The 12,682-nt window shown below is 54.4% G+C and overlaps 1 protein-coding gene across 3 annotated transcripts; it reads left to right on the top strand.

The window, feature by feature from the left end:
- Positions 1 to 23: 23 nt before the first annotated feature.
- XNDC1N (XRCC1 N-terminal domain containing 1, N-terminal like) lies at positions 24 to 11,168 on the top strand. Of its 3 annotated transcripts, none has more exons than XM_073661161.1 (11): positions 24 to 187; positions 626 to 691; positions 1,995 to 2,133; positions 2,222 to 2,377; positions 3,466 to 3,608; positions 4,440 to 4,516; positions 4,868 to 5,076; positions 5,303 to 5,399; positions 5,877 to 5,995; positions 8,326 to 8,527; positions 11,002 to 11,168. In XM_073661161.1, the coding sequence occupies exons 2-11, from the start codon at positions 647 to 649 to the stop codon at positions 11,015 to 11,017; spliced, it is 1,203 nt and encodes a 400-aa protein (XP_073517262.1). In that variant the 5' UTR covers positions 24 to 187; positions 626 to 646; the 3' UTR covers positions 11,018 to 11,168. The 3 variants fall into 3 exon arrangements, with proteins under 3 accessions (XP_073517262.1, XP_073517261.1, XP_073517263.1); XM_073661160.1 differs by lacking the exon at positions 24 to 187 and adding an exon at positions 303 to 440 and having other exon boundaries at positions 11,002 to 11,166; XM_073661162.1 differs by lacking the exons at positions 24 to 187; positions 11,002 to 11,168 and adding an exon at positions 303 to 440 and having other exon boundaries at positions 8,326 to 8,755.
- The last annotated feature ends 1,514 nt before the right edge of the window (positions 11,169 to 12,682 follow it).

The following is a 12,682-nucleotide window of genomic DNA, read 5'->3' as shown; positions in this document are numbered from 1 at the left end:
GTGACCTCTGACCACGACTGATGACGTTACACGGCAGCCATGTTTGTACACCTTATCTAGGGCGGTCCACCCTGATACCGAGATCTGACTAATTCGCTGTACAGTCAGCCGGATTGTCTTCTCCATTATGGCGCCGAGTTAGGAGACAAACTGAGTGCGGCCTCTGGTGGTCGAGGTGTGGCGCGTTGTGAGTAACGTCAGGGGCGTGGCAAGTTAGAACACGTCAGTAGGTGTGGCGCTTTAGTAGTGACGTAAGGGGCATGTCGCTTGTAATTGATGTCGGGGGCGTGACGAGTTGTACGTGACATCGGGGGCGTGGTGAGTGATTAGTGACGTCGGGGGCGTGGTGAGTGATTAGTGACGTCGGGGGCGTGGCTGTGTGCTGAGCGCGGGGCTTTCAGAGTTGCAGACGCCTGTAGAGGCTCAGACCCCGCGTTCAGGTGTGTAGTCGGGGTCGGGGTCAGAGGCTTCTCTTTCTTCCTTTCTTTCCTTCCTCTGCTGCAGATGTTTCTCCTCACTGCTGTCAGCGCCTTGTTCACACCGCATCTGTTACCCCCGGATTCCTTTCTATCTGCCCCTGGTTACTGTGATTTTTGGCTTCATCTTTTTTTCCCTTTTATTTCAGTCCAGAAGCCGCGTCCCCCTGATGGCGCCGGTCACAATCTGTCACATCGTGTCCTTCAGCTCACAGGTGAGCAGGCAGCCCCCCAGTGTGCACCGCCGCCCCCCCCCCCCCAGAGTGCACTGCTTCCCCAGAACGCACCACCCCCCCCCCCAGAGTGCACCGCTGCCTCCGAATGCACCGCCCCCCCCCCCCCCCCTCCCCAGAGTGCACCGCTGCCCCTGAATGCACTGCCAGGCCCCCCCAGAGTGCACCGCCGCCCCCCCCAGAGTGCACTGCTTCCCCAGAATGCACCGCCCCCCCCCAGAGTGCACCGCTGCCTCCGAATGCACCGCCCCCCCCCCAGAGTGCACTGCTTCCCCAGAACGCACCACCCCCCCCCCAGAGTGCACCGCTGCCTCCGAACGCACCACCCCCCTCCCCAGAGTGCACCGCTGCCTCCGAATGCACCGCCCCCCCCTCCCCAGAGTGCACCGCTGCCTCCGAATGCACCGCCCCCCCCTCCCCAGAGTGCACCACTGCCCCTGAATGCACCGCCCCCCCCTCCCCAGAGTGCACCGCCGCCCCCCCCCAGAGTGCACTGCTTCCCCAGAATGCACCGCCCCGCCCCCAGAGTGTGCCGCTGCCCCGCCCCCAGAGTGTGCCGCTGCCCCGCCCCCAGAGTGTGCCGCTGCCCCGCCCCCAGAGTGTGCCGCTGCCCCGCCCCCAGAGTGTGCCGCTGCCCCGCCCCCAGAGTGTGCCGCTGCCCCGCCCCCAGAGTGTGCCGCTGCCCCGCCCCCAGAGTGTGCCGCTGCCCCGCCCCCAGAGTGCGCCCCCAACTGTGGACGGTGACTGTAGCAGTGAGCACCACATGGCGCTGCCTCCACGCTCCTCACCTGCCGCTGTGGACACTGACTGGGATTGTAGGTGACGGTTGCCTTAATGTCAGTGAGCACCGGCGGCCGAGTGCTGCTCCTGGTACTGGCGGATGCTGGCAGTGTAGCACAGGTGACCTCTGCCGTGCAGGTGCAGCTCCTGAGACCGCGCTTGACGTATCCATGCTTTGTCTAAACTACACTTCTTATTTTGGGGCTAAACCTCAGTATCCCGAGCTCACAACAATCACTCATTGCTTTTTTTTTTGTTTGTTTTAATTTGAGTTTTAATTTTGAAAAAAAAACACCAAAACATTTACATTTGTGTGCACATTGCTGGCGGCCACTAGGTGGCAGCACTTATACCCTGCAGGCTGATTAGCAGGACCCGCTCGCTTTACTGCCTGTTGTGAGCATTTCCTTTATGAATATGATCATGTGGCCCCAATGTGCTGATCTATTGTATCGCAGGAGCCTAGACGCGCAGGTTACTCACTTTTCTTTGCCGCCTATTCCAGGACCCGAAACATCCGGTGGAGAATCTCCTGATCGACAACCTCACCCAGCCGTGGCTCAGCTGTCCCCGGGACCGCAGCCGGCAGCTCAGGGTGGAGGTGCAGTTGGATCGCGCCTGTCACATCGGATACATTGATATAGGTACCGCAGTTGGAGCAGATCTTGTTGTGCCGGCTTATGGGTGTTATTGTCTCCACTCTCATGTGTTGTGTTCACCCCCCGTGTACAGGAAACAGTGGTTCGGCCTTCCTACAGATCGACGTGGGACGTTCCATCTGGGCTCTGGATAAGGGGTTCACAGCTCTCCTCCCCACAACCACGCTGATGACCCCGGCAGACGCCAGGTCCATGAAGAACGATAGAGGGGTCCGGATGTTCAAGGAGGGTAAAGACATAGAGGAAAAAAAAAGTGGAGTGGAGCATAATATGGGAATTTACAGAATGCAGCTTTGGAGGTGGCGGGAGTGTATGGTGATTTCGGTGGATGCAGCTTTGGAGGTGGCTGGAGCGTATGGTGATTTCGGTGGATGCAGCTCTGGAGGTGGCTGGAGCGTATGGTGATTTCGGTGGATGCAGCTTTGGAGGTGGCTGGAGCGTATGGTGATTTCGGTGGATGCAGCTTTGGAGGTGGCTGGAGCGTATGGTGATTTCGGTGGATGCAGCTCTGGAGGTGGCTGGAGCGTATGGTGATTTCGGTGGATGCAGCTTTGGAGGTGGCTGGAGCGTATGGTGATTTCGGTGGATGCAGCTTTGGAGGTGGCTGGAGCGTATGGTGATTTCGGTGGATGCAGCTCTGGAGGTGGCTGCAGCGTATGGTGATTTCGGTGGATGCAGCTTTGGAGGTGGCTGCAGCGTATGGTGATTTCGGTGGATGCAGCTTTGGAGGTGGCTGGAGCGTATGGTGATTTCGGTAGATGCAGCTCTGGAGGTGGCTGGAGCGTATGGTGATTTCGGTGGATGCAGCTCTGGAGGTGGCTGGAGCGTATGGTGATTTCGGTGGATGCAGCTTTGGAGGTGGCTGGAGTGTGGTGATTTCGGTGGATGCAGCTCTGGAGGTGGCTGGAGCCTATGGTGATTTCGGTGGATGGAGCTTTGGAGGTGGCTGGAGTGTGGTGATTTCGGTGGATGCAGCTCTGGAGGTGGCTGGAGTATGGTGCTGATTTTGGTGGATGCTGCTCTGCAGGTGGCTGGAGCGTATGGTGATTTCGGTGGATGCAGCTCTGGAGGTGGCTGGAGTGTATGGTGATTTTGGTGGATGCTGCTCTGGGGGTGGCTGGAGTGTATGGTGCTGATTTTGGTGGATGCAGCTCTGGAGGTGGCTGGAGTGTATGGTGATTTTGGTGGATGCAGCTCTGGAGGTGGCTGGAGTATGATGCTGATTTTGGGGGATGCTGCTCTGGGGGTGTGCAGGCCTTTCTCTCTCCCGGTCTCCCCCTCCGCTGTACGATCTCTGGTGATTTCCTTCCTCCGCAGGAGACTTTCTTGTTGCCGCCTCCCTGGAGAAGTGGGACCGTGTCCGCGTCACCTGCACGCAGCCCTTCAACAAGCAGCAGTTCGGCCTGTCCTTCATACGTGTCCGCTCCACCGAGGATGAGGAGCGGCGCGCGGGCTGTCAGGTACGGTGCGCTCCCCTCATTGATCACATAGTGGAACTACATGTCCCAGCATTCCTGTGTTTCCATAGGAAGTGACACCTCAGACCCCAGATCATGGATCGCCCTCTATAGGAGGAGACTGGATCCACTACAGTGACTGCACAATGGGGGAGGGTGAAGACTGTGCGAGAAGGCACTGTGCAGGAGGGTGAAGAGGCTTTGCGGGGAGAGACTAGCTGCACCATCTTGTTCTCGGCAGCAGCCCCATGTAGATACTTTGTCTCTCGGCAGCAGCCCCATGTAGATACTTTGTCTCTCGGCAGCAGCCCCATGTAGATACTTTGTCTCTCGGCAGCAGCCCCATGTAGATACTTTGTCTCTCGGCAGCAGCCCCATGTAGATACTTTGTCTCTCGGCAGCAGCCCCATGTAGATACTTTGTCTCTCGGCAGCAGCCCCATGTAGATACTTTGTCTCTCGGCAGCAGCCCCATGTAGATACTTTGTCTCTCGGCAGCAGCCCCATGTAGATACTTTGTCTCTCGGCAGCAGCCCCATGTAGATACTTTGTCTCTCGGCAGCAGCCCCATGTAGATACTTTGTCTCTCGGCAGCAGCCCCATGTAGATACTTTGTCTCTCGGCAGCAGCCCCATGTAGATACTTTGTCTCTCGGCAGCAGCCCCATGTAGATACTTTGTCTCTCGGCAGCAGCCCCATGTAGATACTTTGTCTCTCGGCAGCAGCCCCATGTAGATACTTCGTCTCCCTCCATTCCGCTCTGGTAGCGGAGCGGCGGCGTTGTTAGCGAGGTCCAGGCCGTCTGTTTCCCATCACTGCTCTCTGCCTCCTACAGGGCGGCTGCTCCTCTCCGGTGTCACCCCTACACTCCAGAGAAAAGCCCACCCTGGACGCCCAGGACCCGGAGGCCTGGTACGTATCTCCCCCCCGCTGGGCGCGTTCTCAGACTCCACAGTCCCCCAGATGTCTGATACTTTATTTGGGTGCAGTCAGCAGTGTCCCTTCTGGTGCTCTGTTCCTCCACCGTTCTTTACACTGCAGCTCTGCTACATTATTGTACATCTGGACACAATCATTCCCGTTTAGTTGCTTTGCCTGCTGGAGATAGTTGAATCCACCCTTTTTCTGAGCTCTGTCCCCTGTGCTTTACACTGCATCCTTTCTTGATTACAGTAGTAAGAGGCTCCTGATTAAGCTCAGCCACCAGCTGTTATTTCAGGGGGTCCAGTGCTCGGCCCCCTCATGTCGTGTCTTTACCTCTAGGAGTCAGAAGCTGAGAGACAAGCTGCAGAGCACGGCCTCCCCCCCGCCGGCCTCCATGAGCCGCTCCGTGCGCATGCTCCTGCTGTCGGCAGCTAAGTCCCGAAAACGCCGCCCGCCAATTGCAGCAGCTCGGAGCCCGGCCGTCCCGCCATCTTGTGGGGACAATGGCAGCCCGCCGCAAGAGAAGGAGGACAGCCCTTTGTCATCCAGTAAGTATCTGCCTGCGGACATGACGGTGGGGGATGAGGGGGGACCCCCAGGACTGCTGTCTGCCACATTACATCAGAAGGGAGCTGCCCCTTTAAATTCAGAAATTTCCACAAACTTGTGGTTGTTCGGTGACCGTCGTCAGAGCTTCCACCTCGGCTTTTATACAGGGGTCTGTCCCGTCATTTACGTCCCTATAAACCTCCATTTTTCTGGCTGCCCCCACAGGTTCTTGTCCTGAGACCCTCATTACAAGACTCCACCCCTCAAAGAAGGGACAGGAGACCCCATGTCGCCGACTGAAGTTGGAGGAAGCCCAAAGGAGGTAGGACGACGCCAGTGACCCTCAATGTGACAAGTTCCTAAAGGGGGTGCTCCACCCGCAGCGCGTCACCTCCGTCCTCCCCTTAGTGTCCGGGTGTCACCTGTAGGTGTTTGTGGATCAATCTTGCGAAGTGATTCATGCCCCCTGCCATAACTCCGATCTGATGGGGAATTTCAGGATCTGTGGGGGTCCCGGCCATTAGGAACTGATCAAAATGTGGAAAGATGACAATTGGCTCAGTTGGGACATTCCCTTTTAATTGTTGAAAAACTCCTTTTTAAGGAGGATCTGGCACTTTCTCTGCCCCCGTCACTCACCTTCTGGTGCTGTCAGAGCTCCAGGGGTTAAGCTGCGATAGGCCGGGGGTCCTCACTGCTGAGCCCAGGCACACTGCAGTATTAGGCGGGGGCCGCTCCGCTCACGGAGTCCTGTCACCATTACTAGATGGCTTACAATGTCTCCCGTCTCCTTTATCAGGAAGAGAGCGCAGACTCATAGCAGCGAGAACCACCGAACACCGAGGAAAAAGCGCGACCGTCCCAGCACCGCGCAGCGCTGCCCCGAGACCGACACCAACACGTGTCCAATCTGTGCAGGTGAGGAGAAGTCTCGGGACGAGAGGAGACAGATCGAGAGCAACAGCAAGTGCAAGTCATCTGCCGCCTCCTGTACGGGGGCTACATGTCCAAAGCGTTATTACTGATCACATCTACATTACTGTATACAGTGGCTTCCAAAAGTATTCACCCCCTTGGCTTTTTACCTATTTTGTTACATTACAACCTGGGTGTAAATATTTTTTTAATCCGATTTGTGTGTGTGATGCATCAGCACTAAATAGTCTAAGGTGGTGAGGTGAGAAAAATATTGGCATAAATTATATTTATGGGATCAAATAACTGAAAATTGGCATGTGCATATGTATTCACCCCCTTTTTCTATGAAACCCCTAAAAATTTCTGGTGCAAGCAATTCCCCTCATAAGTCACATGCTTAGTGACAGGACGTCCACCTGTCTGCAATCTAATGTCCGTCAGTATATACACTTTACCTTTACTGAAAGGCCACAGAGGCTGCAACACCATTAACAAAAGGCATCACTAACCAACCATCACCACGAAGACCAAGGAGCTCTCCAGACAACACCACGAAGACCAAGGAGCTCTCCAGACAACACCACGAAGACCAAGGAGCTCTCCAGACAACACCACGAAGACCAAGGAGCTCTCCAGACAACACCACGAAGACCAAGGAGCTCTCCAGACAACACCACGAAGACCAAGGAGCTCTCCAGACAACACCACGAAGACCAAGGAGCTCTCCAGACAACACCACGAAGACCAAGGAGCTCTCCAGACAACACCACGAAGACCAAGGAGCTCTCCAGACAACACCACGAAGACCAAGGAGCTCTCCAGACAACACCACGAAGACCAAGGAGCTCTCCAGACAACACCACGAAGACCAAGGAGCTCTCCAGACAACACCACGAAGACCAAGGAGCTCTCCAGACAACACCACGAAGACCAAGGAGCTCTCCAGACAACACCACGAAGACCAAGGAGCTCTCCAGACAACACCACGAAGACCAAGGAGCTCTCCAGACAACACCACGAAGACCAAGGAGCTCTCCAGACAACACCACGAAGACCAAGGAGCTCTCCAGACAAGTCAGGGACAAAGTTGTTGAGAAGTACAAGTCAGAGATTGGGAGATTATTTTATAATCCAACCCTAATGATCCCCGGAGCACCATCAAATCCATTATCATCAAATGGAAAGAACACTTTGCCACAACAAACCTGCCAAGTGAGGGCGCCCAACAAAACTCTCACCCCGGGCAAGGAGGGCATTAATCAGAGAGGAAGCACAGAGACCAAATGTGACCCTGAAGGAGCTGCAGAGTACCCAAGCAGAGGCTGGAGTATCTGTCCATACAACCACAATAATCCATACACTCGATAGAGGTGGCCTTTATGGAAGAGTGAGCAGAAAAAAGCCTTTACTTACACACAAAAATTGTAAGGCTCGTTTTGAGTTTGCCAAAAGACATGTGGGAGACTCCTCAAATGTATGGAGGAAGGTGCTGGGGTCAAATGAGACCAAAATTACACTTTTTGGCCATCTAGGTAAACGCTATGTCTGGCACCAAACCAAGCACAGCTCATCATCCCAAGAACACCATCCCCACAGTGAAACATACTGGTGGCAGCATCATGCTGTGGGGATGTTTTTCAGCAGCAGGGACAGGGAAAATGGTTTGAGTTGAGGGGAAGATGGATGGTGCAAAATACAGGGATGTTCTTGAGCAAAACCTGTTTGTCAGTGATTTGAGACTGGATGGAGGCTCACCTTCCAACAAGACAATGACCCAAATCATACTGCTAAAGCAACACTGGAGTGGTGTAAGGGGAAACGTGGAAATGTTCTGGAGCGGCCGAGTCACAGCCCAGACCTTAATCCAATGGAGAATCTGTGGTCAGACATGAAGACTGATGTTCACCAGAGGAAACATCGGACCTGAAGGAGCTGGAGTAGATTTGCCTTGAGGAATGGGCAAAAATCCCAGTGGCCAGATGTGGAAAGCTCATAGAGACTCATCCAAAGCGACTGCTGCTGTAATTGCCACAAAAGGAGGATCTACAAAGTACTGACTTTAGGGGGTGAATAGTTATGCACACAGGAATTTTCAGTTATTTTGTCCTATTTCTTGTTTGCTTCATGATATAAAGAAAAACAAATGTTCACAGTTGTTGGCAGGTTCTTTACATCAACTGATACAAACACTCAGTGAAATTCCAGGTTCTGAGGTAGCAAAACCCAAAAAATGCCAAGGGGGAGGGGTGTATGAATACTTTCACAATCCACTGTACATCGGTGCACTGCGGATTATATGTTCTGCTGACACATTATACATCTGTTCTCAGGACACTTCCCGACCGCTCAGCTCCTGCTCCACGCTGCCTCCTGTGGAGAAGCCTCGGGGTCGCACTGGATCGTGCTCTCCTCTTCTGATGATGATGATTGGGATGACACCAGGCAGCGGTCGCAGCGGCCCGGGTCCTGGGTTCAGTGCCCGCTGTGCGGCTTTCCTTTCCAGGAGGATGAGATTGAAGGACACGCCAGCAGGTGCGGAGAGTAGCGGTGTCCTCCGCGATGCGTCTTGTGCGCAGACCACTGGACTCCTCGTGTGGGGGCCACACCTTGTGACCGGGGCCGCTCCTGCTGGCAGACATTAACCCCCGACAGTCTCCTGTGCTCTCCTGCGATTACAGGCAGGATGTGCACAAAACATTGGGTGCAGCTGCTCCATACGTCTGTTTGAGTGTTAGAACTTGTGCAAAGAAGTATTTAATTCATGGAAATACATATTTTTCCCCTTCTTACCCATCAGTCTGTTCCTTATTAACCCCACGTTGTGCGACCGCTCTGCTCAGTACTCAAAGTGCAAAGCAAAACTCCCGTAAAGCAGCTCATACATAGTATCCACGGGGCAGTGCTGAGGTGCGCCGCACATGCCTAGTGACTACAGGGCAGTGCTGAGGTGCGCCGCACATGCCTAGCGGCCACGGGGCAGTGCTGAGGTGCGCCGCACATGCCTAGCGGCCACGGGGCAGTGCTGAGGTGCGCCGCACATGCCTAGTGACTACAGGGCAGTGCTGAGGTGCGCCGCACATGCCTAGCGGCCACGGGGCAGTGCTGAGGTGCGCCGCACATGCCTAGCGGCCACGGGGCAGTGCTGAAGTGCGCCGCACATGCCTAGCGGCCACGGGGCAGTCCTGAGGTGCACCGCACATGCCTAGCGGCCACGGGGCAGTGCTGAGGTGCGCCGCACATGCCTAGCGGCAACGGGGCAGTCCTGAGGTGCGCCGCACATGCTTAGCGGCCACGGGGCAGTCCTGAGGTGCGCCGCACATGCCTAGCGGCCACGGGGCAGTGCTGAGGTGCGCCGCACATGCCTAGCGGCCACGGGGCAGTGCTGAGGTGCGCCGCACATGCCTAGCGGCCACGGGGCAGTGCTGAGGTGCGCCGCACATGCCTAGTGACTACAGGGCAGTGCTGAGGTGCGCCGCACATGCCTAGCGGCCACGGGGCAGTGCTGAGGTGCGCCGCACATGCCTAGCGGCCACGGGGCAGTGCTGAGGTGCGCCGCACATGCCTAGTGACTACAGGGCAGTGCTGAGGTGCGCCGCACATGCCTAGCGGCCACGGGGCAGTGCTGAGGTGCGCCGCACATGCCTAGCGGCCACGGGGCAGTGCTGAAGTGCGCCGCACATGCCTAGCGGCCACGGGGCAGTCCTGAGGTGCACCGCACATGCCTAGCGGCCACGGGGCAGTGCTGAGGTGCGCCGCACATGCCTAGCGGCAACGGGGCAGTCCTGAGGTGCGCCGCACATGCTTAGCGGCCACGGGGCAGTCCTGAGGTGCGCCGCACATGCCTAGCGGCCACGGGGCAGTGCTGAGGTGCGCCGCACATGCCTAGCGGCCACGGGGCAGTGCTGAGGTGCGCCGCACATGCCTAGCGGCCACGGGGCAGTGCTGAGGTGCGCCGCACATGCCTAGCGGCCACGGGGCAGTCCTGAGGTGCGCCGCACATGCCTAGCGGCCACGGGGCAGTGCTGAGGTGCGCCGCACATGCCTAGCGGCCACGGGGCAGTCCTGAGGTGCGCCGCACATGCCTAGCGGCCACGGGGCAGTCCTGAGGTGCGCCGCACATGCCTAGCGGCCACGGGGCAGTCCTGAGGTGCGCCGCACATGCCTAGCGGTCACGGGGCAGTGCTGAGGTGCGCCGAACATGCCTAGCGGCCACGGGGCAGTGCTGAGGTGTGCCGCACATGCCTAGCGGCCACGGGGCAGGATACAGTGGCGCATGTCTAGTTACCACACACCTGACTCCGGGCGCACGTGACCAGCAGTTTTAGGCACAGTACTTATTTTATGAAATCCAGGGCAGGAGCTGCACTAATGGAAAAGGAAGATGAAGTTTGTGTTAATCGGGACCGGGGCCACTTGTGACTTGTATTTCCTTCCTTGTGACACGTTGTCTTCCACCTACAGAAACTGCACATCAGCATTGATCTTGAAAAAGCCATTGTAGCTGCCCATCAATCTGAGAAGGACAATAACATCTGCCAATAAAGTCAGATGCCATTGTTCCCAGGAGCGGATGTCCCATCAAATTGCTCCAAAGGTTAGACGACCGCACAATGCTCAGAAAAATTAAAACAAAAAACCACAAGATCTACAGCTCTGAGTCTAAAGGCCTACTAAGGACTAGCGAGTGAGAGAATTTCCTGCATCTAGGGATATATACACTGCTCAAAAAAATAAAGGGAACACTTAAACAACAGAATATAACTCCAAGTCAATCACACTTCTGTGACATCTACCTGTCCTGTTATGAAGCGACACTGATTGTGAATGAATTTCTCAATCTGTTGTGCAAATGGAACAGACAACTGGTAGAAATGATCGGCAATTAGCAAGATTCCCGCTATAAAGGAGCGGTTCTGCAGGTGGGGACCACTGACCATTCTCTGTTCTCATCCTTTTTGGCTGTTGTTTTGGTTACTTTTTCATTTTGCCATTTCTCTCACCTCTAGAGGTACAGGAGCATAAGACGGACTCTACAACCCACAGAAGTTGCTCAGGTAGTGCAGCTCATCCAGGATGGCACATCAGTGCAAGCTGTGGAAAGAAGGGTAGCTGTGTTTGTAAGTACAGTGTCCAGAGCATGGAGCAGATACCAGGAGACGTGGAGGGGGCTGTAGGAGGGCAACAACCCAGCAGCAGGACCGCTACCTCCGCCTTTGTGCAAGGAGGAACAGGAGGAGCACTGCCAGAGCCCTGCAAAATGACCTCCAGCAGGCCACAAATGTGCATGTGTCTGCACAAACGGTTAGAAACATAGTAACATAGTTTGTAAAGCCGAATAAAGACTTGCGTCCATCAAGTTCGACCTGTTAGTTCTGTAATTGCTAAAGTTGATCCAGAGGAGGCAAAAACCCCAAATGATTTGGCCAATCTTCACCTGAGGAAAAATTCCCTCCCGACTCTGAAACCAGCAGTCAGAATAAATCCTTGTATCAACCTACTATTTTATTTTATTTTTAAGTATATGCTGAAATCTGCCTGGTATCTAGAAATGCATCCAGTCCCCGCTTGAACTGGTGTAGTGAATCCGACATTACCGTCTCCTCACTCAGTGAATTCCATATTCTCACTGCTCTTACCGTAAAGAACCCCTTCCTATGCTGGTGCTGGAACCTTTTCTCTTCCAGTCTTAGTGAGTGCCCTCTTGTTACCGTAATATCCCTCCTTTTGAACAAATTCATGGCAAGGTCTCTATACTGTCCCCTAACATATTTGTACACATTTATTATGTCCCCCCTCAACCTTCTCTTTTCCAGGCTGAATAGTCCTAGTTTTGCCAACCTCTCTGGGTATTGCAGTCCCTCCATTCCCCTTATTAATTTTGTTGCCCTCCTTTGTACCTTTTCAAGCTCATTTATATCCTTTCTATATATTGGGGCCCATAACTGAGCACAGTATTCCAAGTGTGGTCTGACCAGTGCTTTGTACAGTGGAAGAACAATGTTCTCCTCCTTTGCAGCTATACCTCTTCTGATACATCCCATTACCCTGTTTGCCCTTACAGCAGCCGCCTGACTTTGGGCACTCCAATTTAGTTTGCTATCAATCAAGATGCCCAGGTCCTTCTCCATCTCTGAATTCCCCAATGATTTCCCATTCAGTGAGTACTGGTGACTTCCATTTCTCCTTCCCATATGTATGACCTTACATTTCTCCTCGTTAAACCTCATTTGCCATTTAATGCTCCACCTACCCAGCTTATCCAAATCCCTCTGAAGGTCTTCACTGTCCTCTTTTGTATTAATTGTTTTACATAACTTTGTGTCATCTGCAAATATTGATATTTTACTATTTATCCCGTTGACTATGTCGTTAATAAAGATATTAAATAACACTGGGCCTAGTACAGACCCCTGTGGTACCCCACTAGTGACGCTTACCCAATCTGAGTATATTCCATTTATAACCACCCTCTGCCTTCTATCCTTTAGCCAGTTAGCTACCCACTTGCAGACATTTTCCCCCAGCCCCATCATTCTCATTTTGTATACCAACCTATTATGTGGCACGCTATTGAACGCTTTTGAGAAGTCGAGATACACGACATCCACTGGTTCCCCCTGATCTACTCGAGAGCTCACCTCCTCGTAGAAGTCAATCAGGTTTGTTTGGCAGGAGCGATTCCTCATG

The sequence above is a fragment of the Phyllobates terribilis genome, unplaced genomic scaffold, assembly GCF_046119375.1.
Source record: "Phyllobates terribilis strain yellow unplaced genomic scaffold, ASM4611937v1 Scaffold_2__4_contigs__length_985480577, whole genome shotgun sequence".
NCBI lineage: Eukaryota > Metazoa > Chordata > Amphibia > Anura > Dendrobatidae > Phyllobates > Phyllobates terribilis.
The sequence above is the reverse complement of the archived record's forward strand: the minus strand, read 5'-3'. Positions and strand labels throughout refer to the sequence as shown.